This window comes from Dasypus novemcinctus, chromosome 15, assembly GCF_030445035.2.
Source record: "Dasypus novemcinctus isolate mDasNov1 chromosome 15, mDasNov1.1.hap2, whole genome shotgun sequence".
Taxonomy (NCBI): domain Eukaryota; kingdom Metazoa; phylum Chordata; class Mammalia; order Cingulata; family Dasypodidae; genus Dasypus; species Dasypus novemcinctus.
In genome coordinates, this window is record NC_080687.1 from 88422194 (window position 1) to 88439468 (window position 17275).

A 17275-nucleotide genomic window follows, 5' to 3' on the forward strand; every position below is an offset into this window, starting at 1 on the left:
ACAGCACCAATCAGCCAACCAAAATGGCCTCTCCTGGAGGGGCACAAGGCTCTCATCACTCTCTCAGTAAACTGGTTTGGTTGCTAGAAAGTGGGGCTTTGTTGGTGCACCTGGAGATCAGCTTGACTGTTTACTGAGAGGGTCCCAGGGCTATCAACCAGACCTGGGTTGGGGTGTCCACTGCCCTGGGGGGGGGGGGGGGGATTGGAGGGGAGTACGTTAGGAAGGCAGCTTCTTGGCCTCAGTTCCCAGCTGGCTATTGCCATTTAACTCAGGGTCTCGCCAGTGTGGGCCTTGGGTAAGTCTAAGAGAATGACAGAGGAAGAGAGAAAACAGAGTTAAAAGGGGGGGTGAAAAAAACATTTTTTTTTTTAAATAAAAGGGGAATGGGGAAAAGAGGAAGAGCAAAAGAGAGAAAATGAAGATGCAGGTCCCTTGCCCGGTTTCCGCAAGGGCCTGGGTACTTCGCAGTCCGCCCTGCTCTCCGCGCACGCGTCGTCGGGTGCGACCGTGCAGGACCGAGGGCGTGGATGCCGACGAGGGCGGCTCCGAAACCAAGTGGACCTGCTCTTCCATCGCCGTTACCTGACTGACGAGCTACCCAGCCGCTCCCTGCCTCCGTGTCCTCACCTGGGAAGCAGGGGCAATGGTGCTAGCTCTCGGGGCAAGGAATAGCGCCTGCATCCTCCTAACTGCCAGGAGGCGCCCGAGGAGCCGGGCTGGGCGCGCCCTGCTCCCCCGGGCTTTGTGCGGGCGAGCGCCCGGGCAGCGCGGGCCAGCAGAGCTTCCCGCCAGGACGACACGGGGAACGTCAAGCGTGGCCACTGCGGTTGAGGGGTTGCCCTTTTCCCTTTCACTCACGTTTAACGGCTTTAAACTGAAACACCCGGCGACCGTCCTGCTGCGCAGAGGCGCGTCGTTCGCAGCCACGACCGCCGCGCGCCCCGGCCGCCGCCGCCGCGCGCGCCGAGGCCAGCCCGCGAGTGTGGACACCGCGAGGCGTCCCGCTCAACTCGCTGCGTCTACGCAGCCATTTCTTGCCCCGCACAAACTCGTCTGGAATGAAGACGGGCTTGGTGGGAACGCCCGGGACTGCGGTGCGGGCTCCCACCTTCCGAGAGGGGCGTCACCGCGCGGACTCCACCGACGTGTCCCTCTCGGCTGCCACCTTCCCACTGCGGCCTCCCACGGCCTCGTCAGTCCCTCGGGCGGAATGGAATGCGGCGCCCGCAAGCTCGGCCCACGTCTCCCGCACGCGGCTGGGCCTTCCTGCCACCGCCGCGCGGCTCCTTTATGCTCCCGGCGACCCCGGGAGGCTCAGCGTTTTTCCGTCCATGTCACAGAGGAGGAAACTGAGGCTCACGGAGATTCAAGGCACACAGCGGGGAGCCGCGGGGCTCTGGTGACCCCGAACAGTGGCCCAGACACTTCCGTGGGTCGGGCTTTCAGGGCGCGCGGGGCCAGCGGCGGGTAAATATTTGGGGCTGTCACCCGGGCTCCGGCGACTTGTCGTCCCTGCGGCGGCTCCTGGCGGGCGTGTGGCGGGGGCGGCGCCTTGGGGACAGGCTGGCAAGGTCCGGGCCGCCCCGCCCCGCCCCGCCCCCGCCCGCGGCTATAAGAAGGTGTGGCCGCGGGGCTGGGAGAAGAGCCGCGGGGCTGCGGGTCGGGGAGCGCGCGTCCGGGCGTGCGGGGCGTGCGGCGAGCACCCAGGCAGAGGCAGAGCCGGGCGGGAGGGCACCCGGGCAGAGGCAGAGCCGGGCGGGAGGGCTAGCCCCGCAGCCCCACAGCCGGCCCCAGTGCACGAGCGGGCTCGGATCCCGGGCCCGGTCCCCCGCAGCACCTCCGCCCCGCGCGCGCGGACTCGAGCGCGCCCCATGAAGCCGCCCGCCGCCGAGGGCAGCCCCGCGGCCGCCGCCGCCGCAGGTGAGTGTGGGGCCCCGAAGTCCCCTACAGCCGCGGCCCCGCAGGGGGCGTGGGGCGTGAGAAGAGGGGTCGTGCACCCCACCTCCCCCTTCTCACCCGCGGGGCCCTGCCCCCGGGTCGCGCGGCGCGGGCGGGCCCAGCCCCTCCCCGTCTCGCCGCCCTTCCCACGCGGGACGGGGACACGTCACGGGCACAGCCTGACTCAGTCTTCCCACCGTCCCCGGGGGAACGAGCGTGGGCACGAGGCCCCGACCGCGCGCGGGAAGAGTTTCTCAGCAGCCGCAGCCCCCCGGGGCCCAGCGGCTTTGTCGGAAAAGGGGCTTGGTGACAAGGGCCTGCAGGCGGGGGCTGGGAGATGAGAAGGCGGGCGGCCCCCGCGTGCTGTCCCTGGGCAAGCGCGTGGTGACCGGTGTCCTCGGGAAGGGTGGCGGTCCCCGCCGGGCCCCGTCCCCATCACCCGAGCCCGCCGTCCCTGCCCGCAGCCCCGGCCTTGGACTCGGCAGCTGCCGCGGACCTGACGGACGCGCTGTGCGAGTTCGACGCGGTGCTGGCGGACTTCGCGTCGCCCTTCCACGAGCGCCACTTCCACTACGAGGAGCACCTGGAGCGCATGAAGCGCCTCAGCTGCGCCAGCGTCAGCGACAGCAGCGGCTTCAGCGACTCCGAGAGTAAGTAAGGCCCCTTATCCAGCCAGCGGATCCGGAGTTCTTCCGGCTCCGGGTTCTCCACCCCTCGAGGGCGCTCCAGGTTCTGCCTCAGTTTGCAAATCTGTGAACAGAGGGCGTGGGCCCAGCGGAAGCTCGGGAAGCTGTAGGACCCGGGAGTGGGGGCAATGGAAGGCCCTTGGAGGGCAGCTGGCCCACCTGTCGCCTTGCGGGTGTCAGGTAAGAGGGGCTAAGCGGCTTGGCCCGACGCACAACCAGACGACCCCTGGGGACACGGGCCAGGCCTTTCCACCGCCGCCTCCCTCCTCTCCCCGCCCCTCTCCTTGCAGTAAAACTTTCCAGAGGATGTGGAGCAAGTGCCACAGGAGCGGGTATGGGGAGCCGTGGGGGGCTGACCGCAGGAGGGCACAATATTGAGACATTTGTGAAACCAGGCAAGATTTCGTAAACTGCCAGTTTCTGGGATTTTTGAAATAACTTTTTGCACTTTCTTTGGGCCCTGGACTCTCAAGAGCCAAAATGCTGCTCCACTGCACGCAGTTTTGAAACAGTCCCTGGCACTGCTGAATTCAAGTGTTCCTTGGAAGCAGGACCACTACAGGGGTGACCCCTGCCCCACCTGGAGGGGGACCCAGAGAGTAGGGGGGCATGGACGTAGGCATGACCTTTCTCATAATCAAAACCCCCTTTGTCCTAAACAACCTTGAAATAAAAGACACCCCTCCCCCCCAGTCAAATTTCCCTTAAGGATGATGGACACATCCCGGTTTAGGTGTCAAACAGTATGATTACTGGTTTTCAGATCCCGGGTGACTGATTTTTAAAGAGAAATTTAAACTCTACTGGGTTATTCTTGAGATTTTAATCCCTTACATGGGTTCCAAGCTTGAATGTCATTCTCTTTGCTCCCCTTGGCTCTGACAGTAAAAGCAGTGCCCTTTTCTTCTGGTTCTCTCCTTTTGAAAGCTGGAGCTCTCCCTTGTCACTGGGTAAGATTCAGTCCTAGACTTGAACATGGGCTGTCCTCTGGAAAAGGGATAAAGGGCATTTACCACCCTGTTCAGGAACTGAGCCAGGCACTTGAGCACCAGCGTGAGTCTCCTTGGCAGCCCTGCCGGAGGGTGAGACTGAGTTGCAGCTTTTGGGGTGAAAGGGAATGAAATTGTGTGCTGATTTTCCGTTTTGAATTTTTGGATGTTGTTGCTAGTGACCAAGCCACTTATTAAATCCTTAACACTAATTTACTCTTTCAACTTGCTTTCAAGGGGAAGTCTTCAGTTTTTGGAAAGAGATCTCAATATCTGTGGCCAAACTTTAATATGTCTCCTTCTCCTGGGGCACGGAGCAAGTTATTCATAAAAAACCAATTCTTTCCCACACCGGAAGGAAATCTGGGACTGTCTGTCCAGTGCTGCTCTTTTGCAAAGAACAGCTCCTTTAGAAGCCACAGCACGTCCAGCTAGAATACAGCATGAGTTTGCCTATTCCTGGGGGATGGTGGCTTCAACTGAGTGGGATTTCAGATCTGGAATCCCTTTTCAGGAGCCTCAAAGGGAAGGCATGAGAAACACATTCTTAACATTCGAGGGGGCAGATATTTGGGTTAGAGTGTGTAATTTTCTCAGGGCATGTGTGTGTGTGTATTTTGCAGTCAGTTTTTGTTAACTGTTAACTTTAACAACCTAGCCCTTAGAATGGTTAGAGAAGTGATGGAGAGAGGCCTGGTCAGGATACAAAGAAGGCTCAGATGACATTGCTCTTTGCTCTAAGTGTGTAGTTTGTCTCCCACAAGACTGGTTAGAAATAGTCTTGGCAGGAGCTGTGTGTATCAAATATGTGTATCTTAATTGCTGCCAAGAATTAAGCACAGACATCCGTTATACTCATTTGTCTGTTTAATGTTTCCCTGTGGAAGAGAATGCTGGAGAGAGGTAGATCCTTCTGGAATTTAGCTCTCCCAAAGGGAGAATGGTAACAGCAGCTCACTTTCACCAACCCCTTCCTGTGATTGCGGTTTTTATTACTCATTAGCTCTCATGATGATTGCCATCTTCTCTGTGCTTCGAGTGTATTTCCCATGATCTCTGTCACAACCCTAAGAGGTGGACGCTGTTGTCCCCATTTTTCTGGTAAAACGGCAGAACCGCATGGACTCTCTCTAAGGCCTACTGCCATGGACTGATGGCTGGAATGGGAACCAGTCCTCAGGAGGAGACCGAAGTCCCATCTGAGTCTCACCACGCATCTGTTAAGTGTTGTGGTTGTGGCTGTGTTTGACTGTTGTCTCTTCAAGGCAGTGGTCATACAGGGTGGTCAGCAGAGCCCGGGCTTGAGCCCTTTCGGGACTTTGTGGAATGAGTGAGCCTCAGTTTCTCTAGCTATGAAAGGGAAAGGATGCTATTTAACAGTGCTGTTGGAAAGATCCACAAGCTCAGGATTAGAAAGAAAATTTTTCTCCATCGAATGCTTGCAAGACATCATTAAAATGCACACACCGAGCTATAGAGAATAGATCTTCGAGCCAGTTTCCTGCATGAAAATGTTCTGTATGTATGTATGCTACCTTTTTTTTGAAGTACTGGGCATTGAACCTGGGACCTTGTATGTGGGAAATAGATGCTCAACAACTGAGCAGTACCTGCTGCCTTTACCTTGGGTTTTGCTCTAACATTCACAGCTCTACTGCTTTGAAGACCTACTTTACAAGGTAGACCAATACAGTGTTCACATTTTTCCTTTTTTTTTTAGCATTCGCATTTTTTGAAGAACCCTTCCTTTTCACTTAAAAAAATGTTTTTATAGATTGTTTGCATTGCAATAGATATTCTTTCTTCTACCCAAAAGAGGAAATTAGCTTAGATAGGGAAGAAGAATGGATATTTAATAAGGAAATAACTTTTTCCTGTTCACGCTTATAGGAGGCCTCCTAAAAAGTGAAGAGGATCAAAATAATTGCAGTATAATGGCACATTTTGATTGTTGATCAAAATAGAAACTGCTTCTTTCCTATAGGTGGACTGTCTTCAGCTTTCAACAGGTTATATCAGGCACTTTAGTGGGAGTAATTTGAATTTCGACAGAAAAAGGGCAATGCACTTAGGAACTAGGACAGGGGTTTTCAAACTTGATCCTCAGAGGTGCCCTGGGAATTGTGAAAATCTCTGGTTTGAGTTTATTTTTAAAAATATATTGCTTTATTCGTTTTTTTGGCCTAAACATGGTTGAATTTAATAGGGAGGGAGATGGATTTTTTTAAGTCTAACAGTTAGTAAACACCGATAAGTTTTGTGAACATACAGAGGCTTTTTAGGGATTTGAGAGATATATAGAGTATTTCTTTTTGTGATTTCTGAAATTTGAGTTCATGGGTTATTAGAGGATAAACATCATTAATTATGAAATCTGAACACATGCACAGTGCTTGATTAGCAAAATTCTAACTAGAATGTCCTTGTTCAATATTATTGATACTGTATCCTTCCTATAAGACCAGGTTAAATCTTGCCCCCTTTTCCCAGCCTTCTTTAGTATCAGCACCCTACCCCCAAACAGATGAACTCTCTCCTTCCTACTAACCGCAGTCTCTTAGTGCAGTCTACCTCTGCTGTCTTTATTTTTCACTTCTCTTATTATATACTCCTTGAGGTCATAGTAAAAGTGCTGACAATATTTGGGAATGAATAAAAAACAAATACGACAGCAATTGGTAATATTTAATTTGGCTGCAGGGTTTCATGGAAGCAGTGCCCCATCCTGGTGACTCCTAGATGCCAGCTTGAGACACCCTCTTCGAGTTTGCCTGATTTATGGTATAATGCTACAGTCAGCAAATTACAGGCTACCGTGGCCAAGAATGGTTTTCACATTTTTAAATAGTTGAAAGCTATCAGAAGAAGGATAATATTTTGTGCCATGCATATGGTATCCAAATTTCAGTATCCATAATAAAGGTTTTTTTTGGGAACACACGAATTGCTTTTGTCAGTGTTTTCAAAACCACAAAAACCCACCATGATCTCCCAAATGTGTTCAATGAAATTTTAACTCACTTTATACCAAATTTTAATCAGTGTTTTAATTTATGTTTCCACTGATTTACTTTATGCAATTACAGGTTTATAACATTGACTCGAACTTAAAGGGTAGTATGAACTCGTATTATTTATGTGTTGGGGTTTTCACATACCTTTTGTCCCATGAGGGGGAAGTGTTTTGCTACTTAATAGAAAAGGTCTGAAGTCTAGCTGGTGTGCGCCGGAGGGCTATCAGGAAACTGCAGGACAACGTTAGGGAATCAGGAGGTGGCTTTTCTGGCACAGGCCAGACCAGGAGTGTCTGCATGTCCCTATCAAGACAATGCACCCTGGAGCAGGGAGGTAGCATATCAGTGGCTGGTCTGGGTCAGGAGCCGCGGAGACTAGAACCTGAACTTGTTCAAGCTGTGGGAGGCAGAGGCCAGGTGAGAGCCCTGGTACCGGCCAGGAATCCCAAGGGGAAACAGGCACTCTTACTCCACAAGCATCAGTGAGGTGTCAGGAGGGACGGAGCCATTCCAGAAGGCGAGCTGGGGCAGCGGCGGGGAAACGGAGAAATGAGGCTCTTCCTTATTCTATCCGGCTCTTTGTGAGACTGTCGTAATTTAGATTTTGAAGATGAAACCCTCCCATCCCTACTCCCCACCCCATTCCCTGTGGCAAAAGGGAAAACAGGAGGGAAGCTTTCCTTTTCTCCGTTAATTACTGTAGTTTGCTTGCCTTAGACGTGTGGGGTTGTTCTATATTTACAGGAACTCTGGGCAAGACTTACAGTCTGTGGTTTCCTTTCCTCTGGAGTAGCACAAGTCAGCGCTAACCCTAAATTACCTTTTCTTCCCACCCCCAAACGGAAAAAAAAGCACACTTACCTTTCAAACAAGCCTCTCTTTTTGCGGCTGAGTTTCTCAAGCTCTGTAGATGCTCCTAAGTCAGGTGGTTGTGTATTTACTATGCTGACATTTCTTCTGATGATAACTTAGATAACTCGTCTCTGCATTTGAGATCCTGCCTTCAGCACACTGTGAGATGCTTACAAGATGGGGTTTCAGAGCTGCTTGAAGTAGAGGCTGTAAGGCCTTAAAATATCTAGCCTTCCCACCTGCAGAGGCTCCCCAAATTGTGGCAGTTAAGAACCCTGCAGACCCCTAACCTAGCAGCACCTGGCACCCAGGGTGAGGCAACACATTCACATGCTATCAGCCAGCGACACGCCACTGTCATTTCATCAGACCAACTGGCTGTTATTTTGCAAGGAATAGAGTGCTAGGGGAGTAAAAAGAACAGGAAATTGGGCCTTGCTCCCCTTTTCCTTGACCACCACACCTAGCACCAGATCTTGTGCGTGGAAGGTGCTTAATGAAAGTCCATGGAATGAAATTTCATTGGGAAGTTCTGGGGCTCTGGAGCTTGGGAGCTTGGTGAGGTCTGTGTTAATACTCTATTATTGCGAGTTTCTCTCTATAGATGACTTTCTCATCATAATTTTGCCACTGTCTGAAGCAGAGAAGAAAGCCTGACCCAGAGCCTTGATTCTTTTAAATTCTCTCTGTTGACCTTTCTTCTCCTGGACACACAGTTCTCCATTTTGCCAGGAACTTCAGAATAAAGTATTTAAAACCAGAGGTACCTGCACACGTGGGGCTCCTGGTTCTTGCTCCCCATGGCCAAGAGGGCCGAGGCTCAGGTGGGAGCTGCGCGCAGCTCTCTGAGGGCCTCTCGTGCTACGTGCCCCCTCCACAGTGGTGGCTCCTGCTGGGGCGGTGGCTCTGGGACTCCTGAGGTGGCTTTCTTCATCTTTCCTCATTGACAAGAATGACCCGCGTAGAATGCCACCCCAGGAAGAAATGAAGTGAACCCTGGGTAGGTTTGGCTCAAGGCTGGTGTCATGTTTCAGAGCCCTGGAGGCGGGTCCTTCCCACACAGTGTGCACTGGACCTCACAGGAAAGTGGAGGAGCCGGTGGGTGAGCGAGTGTGTGTGAGTGTGCCTGTGAGCCAGGGTGTGAAAGAGACGGGGAGCGAGCACGTGCTATGCTGATGTGCCTGTGTTTACGTGTATAGATGCTATAACTCGTATTTTTTCCTCCTCCTCTGTCATGGTGGGAGTAGCATGAGTTTTTAGCAGTAGGAAGCAACTTCTGATTATTTTAATGGTTTGGTCTGCAAACATTTATCAGCTAAGGAAAATTCAGTTTGTCTATATATTTTCTGAGTTTGAGGAAAATCCTTGCACCGGGAAGGTATTTCGCATGCAACCAGGCTGTAAAGGATGAGAGTAAGCCATGGTGATCTGCCGGTGCTATGGCTCCTTCTCCACAGAGTATCCCCAAACCACAAGGGATTACTTTTTCCCTCCTCTCCTTTTTATTTTTATTTATTTGTATTTTTTAGAATAGCCTCTTCCATGTCGAGATCATTGCTCCCCTGACAACTCAAAAGCTTTTGGTCTGCTTGACCATGAGGCAAACAAATTGTGATTTTTCTTCTCCTCCCAAGGGTTGAGTCCATGTGGGCATAAAACCACTGGACAGTGGGGGAAGAACAGAGGTGGAGCCCAAAGCCCTGGGAAGGGCGCCTGGGGCGGGGGTGGGTAGGATGAGGGTGGTGGTGATAATGGCTCTTCAGGGCTGGCTGCTTCTGGGAGATAGAGGCCAGGGGTGTGGCCACTGAGGGCTGGGCCTGGCGCTCTGGGGGGGCGCAGAGTAGGGGTGAGGCTCTTGGGTGTCCTTCAGAGCTGAGGAGAATGTTCCAAGGATCACACATTCCTTCTTTCCAGCTCAGGAGGCCAGGCGCAAGGCTGTCTTCCCTAGGACCCTCTGTGGTTTTCCTGCCCCTAAATTTGATATTATCTCCCAACAGACTTCCCAAGTTAGATGAGGGACAGTTCTCCTGGCCCTTGCTTGGTGATCAGTGGTAATACTCTTTGTAGGTCTGCAAGGGACATGACGACTTTCCTGTATGAATGGCAACGACTTTCCCCTGAGGAAATCTCTAGGGGTGGGCTCAGCTGATGAACCAAGTAGAAGGGTTTCCCAAATCAAATTCCACAGAATACATGTGTCCCGAGTAATATTGGCAGAGGTGCCACACAAAAGAAGTATCCTGTGATTAAGTCACCTTGGGAATTAGGGTGAACTGGTTTCTTTATTACAAGACTTCTCAGGGACTTTAAAGTAGAAGTATATGATGGGACTCTCTTAAGAGATTTAGGCACTCACAGAGCTTTTCTTTTCAAGGGACCAGTATTCTGAGGAATGTGTTTTTAGGAAAACATAAGCTTCAAGGGCAGAGTCTTGGATCTCAGTAGGAGTTCATCATAAAGCCCTCAAGGATGGTTGTGGATCGTGATCTTTTAGGTGACCTGGGATGGACCGCTGAAGGATGGGTCTTCTGGGTATGTCTGGAAATTGAGAGTCTGTAGACCAGGAAGACAAGCTGGTAGCTGGTGCTACCTGGTCAGGGGAGAGTGGAAGGAAAGGAAGGGGACTGAGAAGTTGTGGCAGCCTTTATGGATGGAAGCTGTATTCTCTTGGGACTAGAAACCTTGCTTCTGAAAACTCTGAATCTTTTTGTACAGTGCCTATCTTTTGCAACTGTTCAAGTCCATTTTGAGTTAAGGGGACCAAAGAGAGATGTTTTTGCCTTTTCTTGAACTGGAAGTAATTGGATTAAAGTGAGAGAATCCCAAAGAGGAGACGCAGCCAGGGGAGGCCCGCGTCGCTCAGCTGCCCTTTCTCACCTGAAGAGCCTTTCAAGAGCGCATCTGTGCCACAGGCTTGGCTGGCGTTTTGTTTTGTCTTCCCCAGGAAGGCCCTTCCATCACAGGGCCACATCCTGCTTCCGCTGCCTGCTCTGCCTTTGTGCCTTTGAGTCGGAGTTACCTAGCCGGCAGCTCCTGTCTGTGTTCAGTCTCGTAGCTGGGTGGGCAGCAGCTGGGGGGATTCCCTCCCCTTTGGTGGGCCTTCCCAGGATTTCAGAGCTGGAGGGGACTCTAAGGATCATTTAATGCCCCTCCCTATTTTATTGTATGGAAGCTGAGGCCCACAGATACTAATTATCTTGTTTAAGTGTTTAAAGTACTTAGTGGCTGAGCTGATTCTCTGGCTTCTGGAACATTTGCCTTGCCATGTCTCTGGGTTTTTTTAGGGGGTGTGAGAATGGAGGAAACCACAAAATCACTCCGGGTATCTGTAAAACACTGACCCTCCAGGAGAAGACCTCTTTGTCATTGGCCCTTTGTCTAGCTTATCCCTAGTGTGAAGGATTGGCGTTTGTTGCCTTGGAAAATCATGGCAAAGATGCACCTGCTCCCACGAACGAGGAGGGGGGCCCAACCTTGTTTGTTTTTTTTTAAGGTGCAAGGGCCGGGACCAGAAATTGGACCCGGGACCTCGTAAGTGTGAAGCTGGCGCTCAACCACGAACCACATTAGCTCCCCTGAGTTAGTTTTTCTCTTTGTTTACTTGCTGTTGTTGTTGTTTTAGGAGGCACTGGGGACTGAACCAGAAACTCCCCATGTGGAAAGCTGGCGCTCAACTGCTTGAGCCACATCCATTCCCCAACCTTGTTTTTGTATCTTAGGGATTTCAGAGGACATCAGGGACATGATACATGAAAGATGATTCTTCATGTTCAAAATCCCCAACCCAGAAAAATAAAGAAAACAAAAAATTATTTAAAAAAACAAAACAAAAACCACAAATTAAAACAAAGGAAAAAGAAAAAAAAAAGCACAATTAAAATCCCCAGCTGACCCCAATCGGCCAGACGTTGGATTGGCTGTCGCTCAGGCACTTGGTCCGTGGGTCCTGTTTGTTGGTGGGGCAGGCTTGGTGGTGGCGATGGCCCTCGCCCCCTCCTCTTTAAGGGGCCTTTGGTGTGCACGATTGGAGACGCTCACACGTAAACCTGTGCACATTCCTCCGTCTCAAATCGCTTTTGGGAATAATATAAAATGTGGAAATCGACCATTTTTAAAAATTATATTTTGATTCTTCATAATTCTATTATTAGTGCTTTCTTGTGTTTTTCATCTTCAAAAAATTATCGAGTATATCATTCATACATATGGACCTTTACTATAGGTTTATACCCTTTGCTTTGGTCGGAGATAAGCTACGAGTTATCAATAGACCGTAGACTAAAAACATGTTTAATGAGTGCGTTTTCTTCCCTGAAAGGTGCCGATTCCCTGTACAGGAACAGCTTCAGCTTCAGTGATGAAAAACTGAATTCTCCTACAAACTCGACCCCAGCTCTGCTCTCTCCCACCGTCGGGCCTCGGAAGGGTAAGTTGGAGTGTGGGCTTTTGGCTGTTGGGTTCCCCTCCCACTCTCAGTCTCATCTCTCTTCCCCTTTGGCCCTATCCAATCTTTTCCAAATATGCAAAACAATAAATAGTACAGCACAGTGTGAAGCGGAATTCGTCATTTCTCAGGATTTCCATCCTGCATGTGACAATTAGATACTCGGGGAGCAGGAAACCCAAGTGCACAGAGAGAAAGAAAACTTGGAGGCTGGAGACCTGCTTCCTCTCCTGCGGCAGGGTCAAGGCTGAGCGCCAGGTGACAGCATTCCTCATGCCTGCCTGAGTCTAGAATTTAAAGCTCAGCAGTTAGACTTCGCAGAAGGTGGGACTGTTTTTATTGCCTTAACTATGTAATCAGTGTTTTCACATTACCAAGTTAGCAATTAAATGGGGTCTTCATTAGGAGATGATTTCCCACAATTCAAAATAGCAGCCCTAGCCTGTCTCCGCTGTGATATTTATAGACCGAAAAAGTTTTTAAAGACAGAGGAGCAGTTTCTTATTTTTTGGAACTAATAGGGTGTCTCCAGTGAGAGAGCTGAATGTTCTGTGATATTGGACCAGTGCCCTTTTGAAAACAAAGCAATTTTTTTCCCCTTAGGAAAAGTTACACTTGCTGAAAATAGTTGCAGAATGCAATAAAAATGGAACAGAGTTGAAAAAATATGAAGATTCTATCACTTTTCCAACTCTGGCGTTAAGACAGAACCTTTTCAAAAGAGCCGTTTTAGAACTCTCTTCTCAACAGAGCAACGTTATCAGCCACTGGGGACTGTGCTGTTCCCAGCCCTTGGTCTGTAACGGATCTGTTGCGATCAGAGCGACAGAGCCGTCTAGAAAGTGGCTTAGAATGTGCCCAGATTTGCTACCTGATCCTAAAGAGGCAGTAATTAAAGAGGGGAAAAAGCCTCAGATGGCAAATTGACTGTGAAAGCTCAGAACAAGGAACCATTTATAACTAGCAGGAGTTGATTAATAAATATATCCAGTAATGCATTTCAGGGAAGGCATGTGTGATGAGTTCTATAGAGAAAAATAAGGATGTTTCTCAGGAAATAGAAGAAAATCAGCACAGGGATTCATTACCTTGCCTTGGCACGTGATGGAGGATAATGTCCTGTACCCAGGCTTGTGTCATATTTTGACAAGGGACAGTCAAAAACTGGCTATTCGTTCAGTTTATACTGGAGGGACTCTGACGGCTGCAGGGACAGCATAGAAGAAGGTGCCGCAGGAATATCAGAATCTGGGTGTCCCTTCCCTACAGTGCCATGCTTACTTGTAGTTTTGACTGATCACTCAAATCTTAGCACAATCATGCACACATACAACAAACACCAATTTTTTAATCTACTTCCCCTCCCCACAGCAAACTACTCCTTTACTTTTTTTTTAACAAATCAATTATATTTTTAAAACAAATCAATTTTATTGATACATATTAATAAAGCATAAGATTTATCCAAAGTATACAGTCAGTGGTCTTTGGTATAATCACATAGTTGTGCATTCATCATTTCAATCACTATTTGAGCATTTTCATTATTTCAGTAATAATAATAGAGAAAAAACAGACAAACAAGAAAATTCACCTCTCAATCTTGCTACTTCCTTTTGCTTATTTGTTTGTTTAAGAGGTACTGGGGATTGAACCTGGGACCTTGTACATGGGAAGCAGGTGCTCAGAGCACTGAGCTACCCCCATTCCCCACTCCTTTCCTTTGAAGGCAGTGAAGGAAGATTCTTTTTCCAGGTTTCTTGGGTGGGGGTTGTGGGGTTGGGTGGGGGATATAGAAATGAATGAAACACTAAGAGAAACATTGAAGCTCGTCTTCACAGTCAGTTTCTGAGTGTGCTGTGGCTAGACAATGGAGCAGACACTCAGAGTTGGTGCAGGTTGCCATTCGGAAGTCTGAGGATGAAGAGATGTAAAATGGCGTCATGTAGTCATGAGGAAAAAACCCACCATGTGTCTGCAGCTGCTGGCGTCATCTGTCTTTGATATGGGAAACTGAACTCCATCTCCTGTTTTATAGCCAAACTGGGAGACACAAAAGAACTAGAAGACTTTATTGCTGATCTTGACAGAACATTAGCAAGTAAGTACATGGCTGGTATTAAAAAATTAACCAGAAAACCAACAGACACCTCTGATAAAACGCTATAATGTTTACAGGCTTGCCTGGGGGCAGGAAGTTACATCATAAGGCTTCTTTAGGTTTAGAAACTGGACCCCAGCGGCTTGGCAGGAAATGCTAAGGATAAGCTTGCATTCAAGTAGTCCTTGTGCCCTTCCAAACGGTGAGCACAGGCCACCAAGCAAACAATGGTGGTTTGTTTGAGAAATGGAGAGAAAAGTAGTAGCTAGAACAAGGCTAGAACTTTTCCATTATGAAGACCTGCCAGGCTTTTCAGTGAAGAAATGAGCTGAATGACCACACAAGGTTTCCGCCTACAGGCCAGAGGGGCCCATTGGCACGGGCCACATTAGATCCAAGGGCTCGGTGAGGTCTATCTTCTAAAGGGGTGAGTCCCAAAAAGGAAGTTGGCTTGTGGAGACCCTCCAACCAAAGACCCATGCCAATTACTGAAAGGCGTCCATGAAATACTCAATGCCTTGTATCCCACTTCAGAATTACACTGATGGTTTCCCATTTTGTGTAACCAAAAATGTATTCTGGGAACTGAAGACATCAGATCTTAATTGCAATAGGGTCTAGAGGAAGCGACCCTGAGAATCCCTCTGTAGACCCCATAGAGCCGGAAGGACCAGCTCGAGCTCCGGGTTGGACATTTCAGCAGCTCTCCTCAGGCGGGGGCCTTGTTCGGTCCCAGAGAGGGCTGAAGGATTCTGAGCCAAAACCCTGAATTTTTCAGGGAAGTTCTTGATTTCCCCTAAGGAGTATTTTATGTGATAGTCTGCTAAATAACCAGGTGGGAATCTGAAAAATTAGACCCAAAGTCGGTGGTTTAGAAATAATGCTATTTCAGACTGGTCCAAATATTAGGTTAGAAAGTCCTTGTGTCATCTCTATTTACTTGAAGATTTTACTGTCTATTTTCTTACATGCCCTCCCATCCCACATCAGAAGACTAAGGCCTGTTTTGACAGAGATTATTGTAATTGCAGCCCAATTTGTGTTCGACCCATGGAACAAGCTTGCCTCCTTCATGGGAGGTGCAGATGGCTGTCCAGTCTTGCCGGCTAAACAGACGTACTTACTTGGGAAGGCTGCCATTAAATTTGGTGCTTTGATGCACGTCATCTGGTTAAGCGTAGACGTTTTAAATTAGTGTGAATGGATAACTTACTTATCTCCTCTTCACAGGTATGTGAAACAAGGAGAAGTTCTGGGTCCTTCTTTGCCAAAAGAGAGACTTCAGGAAGCGCTGAGGACTTGGTAAAATCAGCAACTAGAATCTACTGCAGGAGAGGCCAGAGGTGAAAGCTCACCTGCCACCAGGCTGTTCTCAGGCTCAGCCCTCATTTTCATCTCTTGGCAATTTAGACAGCGCAACTGATTTGTTTACCTGCTTGCAGCGTATTAGAACCGATGACCCGTGCTAATGTTGTATTTTCTCTTAAAACATAGCTTTCCTATAATTTAAAATGCTCTTATGAAAATATTTGTAATTAATTATATATAGTTGGAGACAGTAATAGGCTTTTCCCATTATAATATATTTTTGTATGCAAATAAAATTTGAACTGGAATCTGTATTTTGTAAGTTTCCTTTTTTCACCCCTCTATTTCTTTCAATATATTTACATTCAAATAATATTCTGATGGAAGCAGCATGCCTCGACTCCTACTAAAACCCTGGATGCTACCTAATTGCTCTAGGTAACAGTTAGAGATGGTAACTTAAGAAACTGCTCCTGTGAAGCTCCTTCAATGGTCCAGGAATATGGTTAGTGGGAAATTTGAATTTGAGGATTGTGGTTTTGATGGACGTAAGGTTTTTATCTCTGTCTTCCTCCTCCTATCTTGGTACATTTCAGGTGCCATGGACTCTCTCCTTGCTTCCAGGAAAGTACTAGTACTCAAAATCCAGGACTTGATATATGAGGGAACGTTGGGCAATTGAAAGATTGAACGGTGATGGTGCTTTTATAAGCTCTGTGAGCCAAGGAAGATTGGATGGTGCTGGCTTTGACGCTACAGTTGAGGTGGCTCAGGGAGCCAGGGGTTCAGAAAGGTGGGCATTGCAGAGAGGTTGGTATATGATCCCCCACCTGCCTTTTATGGGGGAGAGCAGAGTATGAAAGCAGGATAGTTTGTAATTTTAGCCACATTTTTCTATATTAAAAACTCCTCTAAAATAACCATGCATTACTTTCATAATTTAAAAAAAAAAAAGGTTATTTAAAAATTCCATTCCTTATAGTCCTAAAGGACATAAATCCAAAAAGTAAATACTTAGAATCATTTTTTTTTTAAAGATTTATTTTTTTATTTATTTCTCTCCCCTTCGCCCCCACCCCGGTTGTCTGTTCTCTGTGTCTATTTGCTGCTGTCTTCTTTGCTTCTGTTGTCTGCGGCACGGGAATCTGTGTTTCTTTTTGTTGCGTCATCTTGTTGTGTCAGCTCTCCGTGTGTGCGGTGCCATTCCTGGGCAGGCTGCACTTTCTTTCGCGCTGGGTGGCTCTCCTTGCAGGGTGCACTCTTTGCGCGTGGGGCTCCCCTACGCAGGGGACACCCTCGCGTGGCACGGCACTCCTTGCGCGCATCAGCACTGCCCATGGGCCAGCTCCACACGGGTCAAGGAGGCCCGGGGTTTGAACCGCGGGCCTCCCATGTGGTAGGCGGATGCCCTAACCACTGGGCCAAGTCCACCGCTTACTTAGGATCATTTTATATCTTAGAAGCATCTAATAAATTTTAGGGTTTGGGGACCCTTATATCTTTTTCTTCTTCCTAAAATCCTGGTTGGGCCCAAATATTTTCATATTTTTTTGAAATAGAATTCACATGCCATAAAATTCACCCTTTTACAATTCATCAGTTTTTGGTATATTCACAGAGTTGTGCAACCACCACCACTATCTAATTCCAGAACATTTTCATCATCCTCAAAAGAAATCCTGTATCCATTAGCGGTTTACTCCCCAGCTGCTCGCAACCACTAATCTGCTTTCTGTGTCTGTGGATATACATATCTCATACATTATGTGGCCTGTGTTTAGCTTTTTTCACTTAGCATAATATCATTTAAGGTTCATCCATGTTGTAGCATGTATCAGTACTTCATTCCTTTTTATGGCAAAATAATATTCCACTGTACAGATATACCACATTTTGTTTATCCATTCATTGGTCAGGGGACATGGGTTGTTTCCACTTAC

The 17275-nt window shown here is 48.5% G+C and overlaps 1 protein-coding gene across 1 annotated transcript; it reads left to right on the forward strand.

Moving 5' to 3' along the window:
* The first annotated feature begins 1634 nt into the window (after nt 1-1634).
* Nucleotides 1635-15643, forward strand: RGCC (regulator of cell cycle). Its single transcript, XM_004459738.3, has 5 exons — nt 1635-1923; nt 2406-2591; nt 11801-11908; nt 13965-14027; nt 15258-15643. The coding sequence occupies exons 1-5, from the start codon at nt 1875-1877 to the stop codon at nt 15263-15265; spliced, it is 414 nt and encodes a 137-aa protein (XP_004459795.2). The 5' UTR covers nt 1635-1874; the 3' UTR covers nt 15266-15643.
* The last annotated feature ends 1632 nt before the right edge of the window (nt 15644-17275 follow it).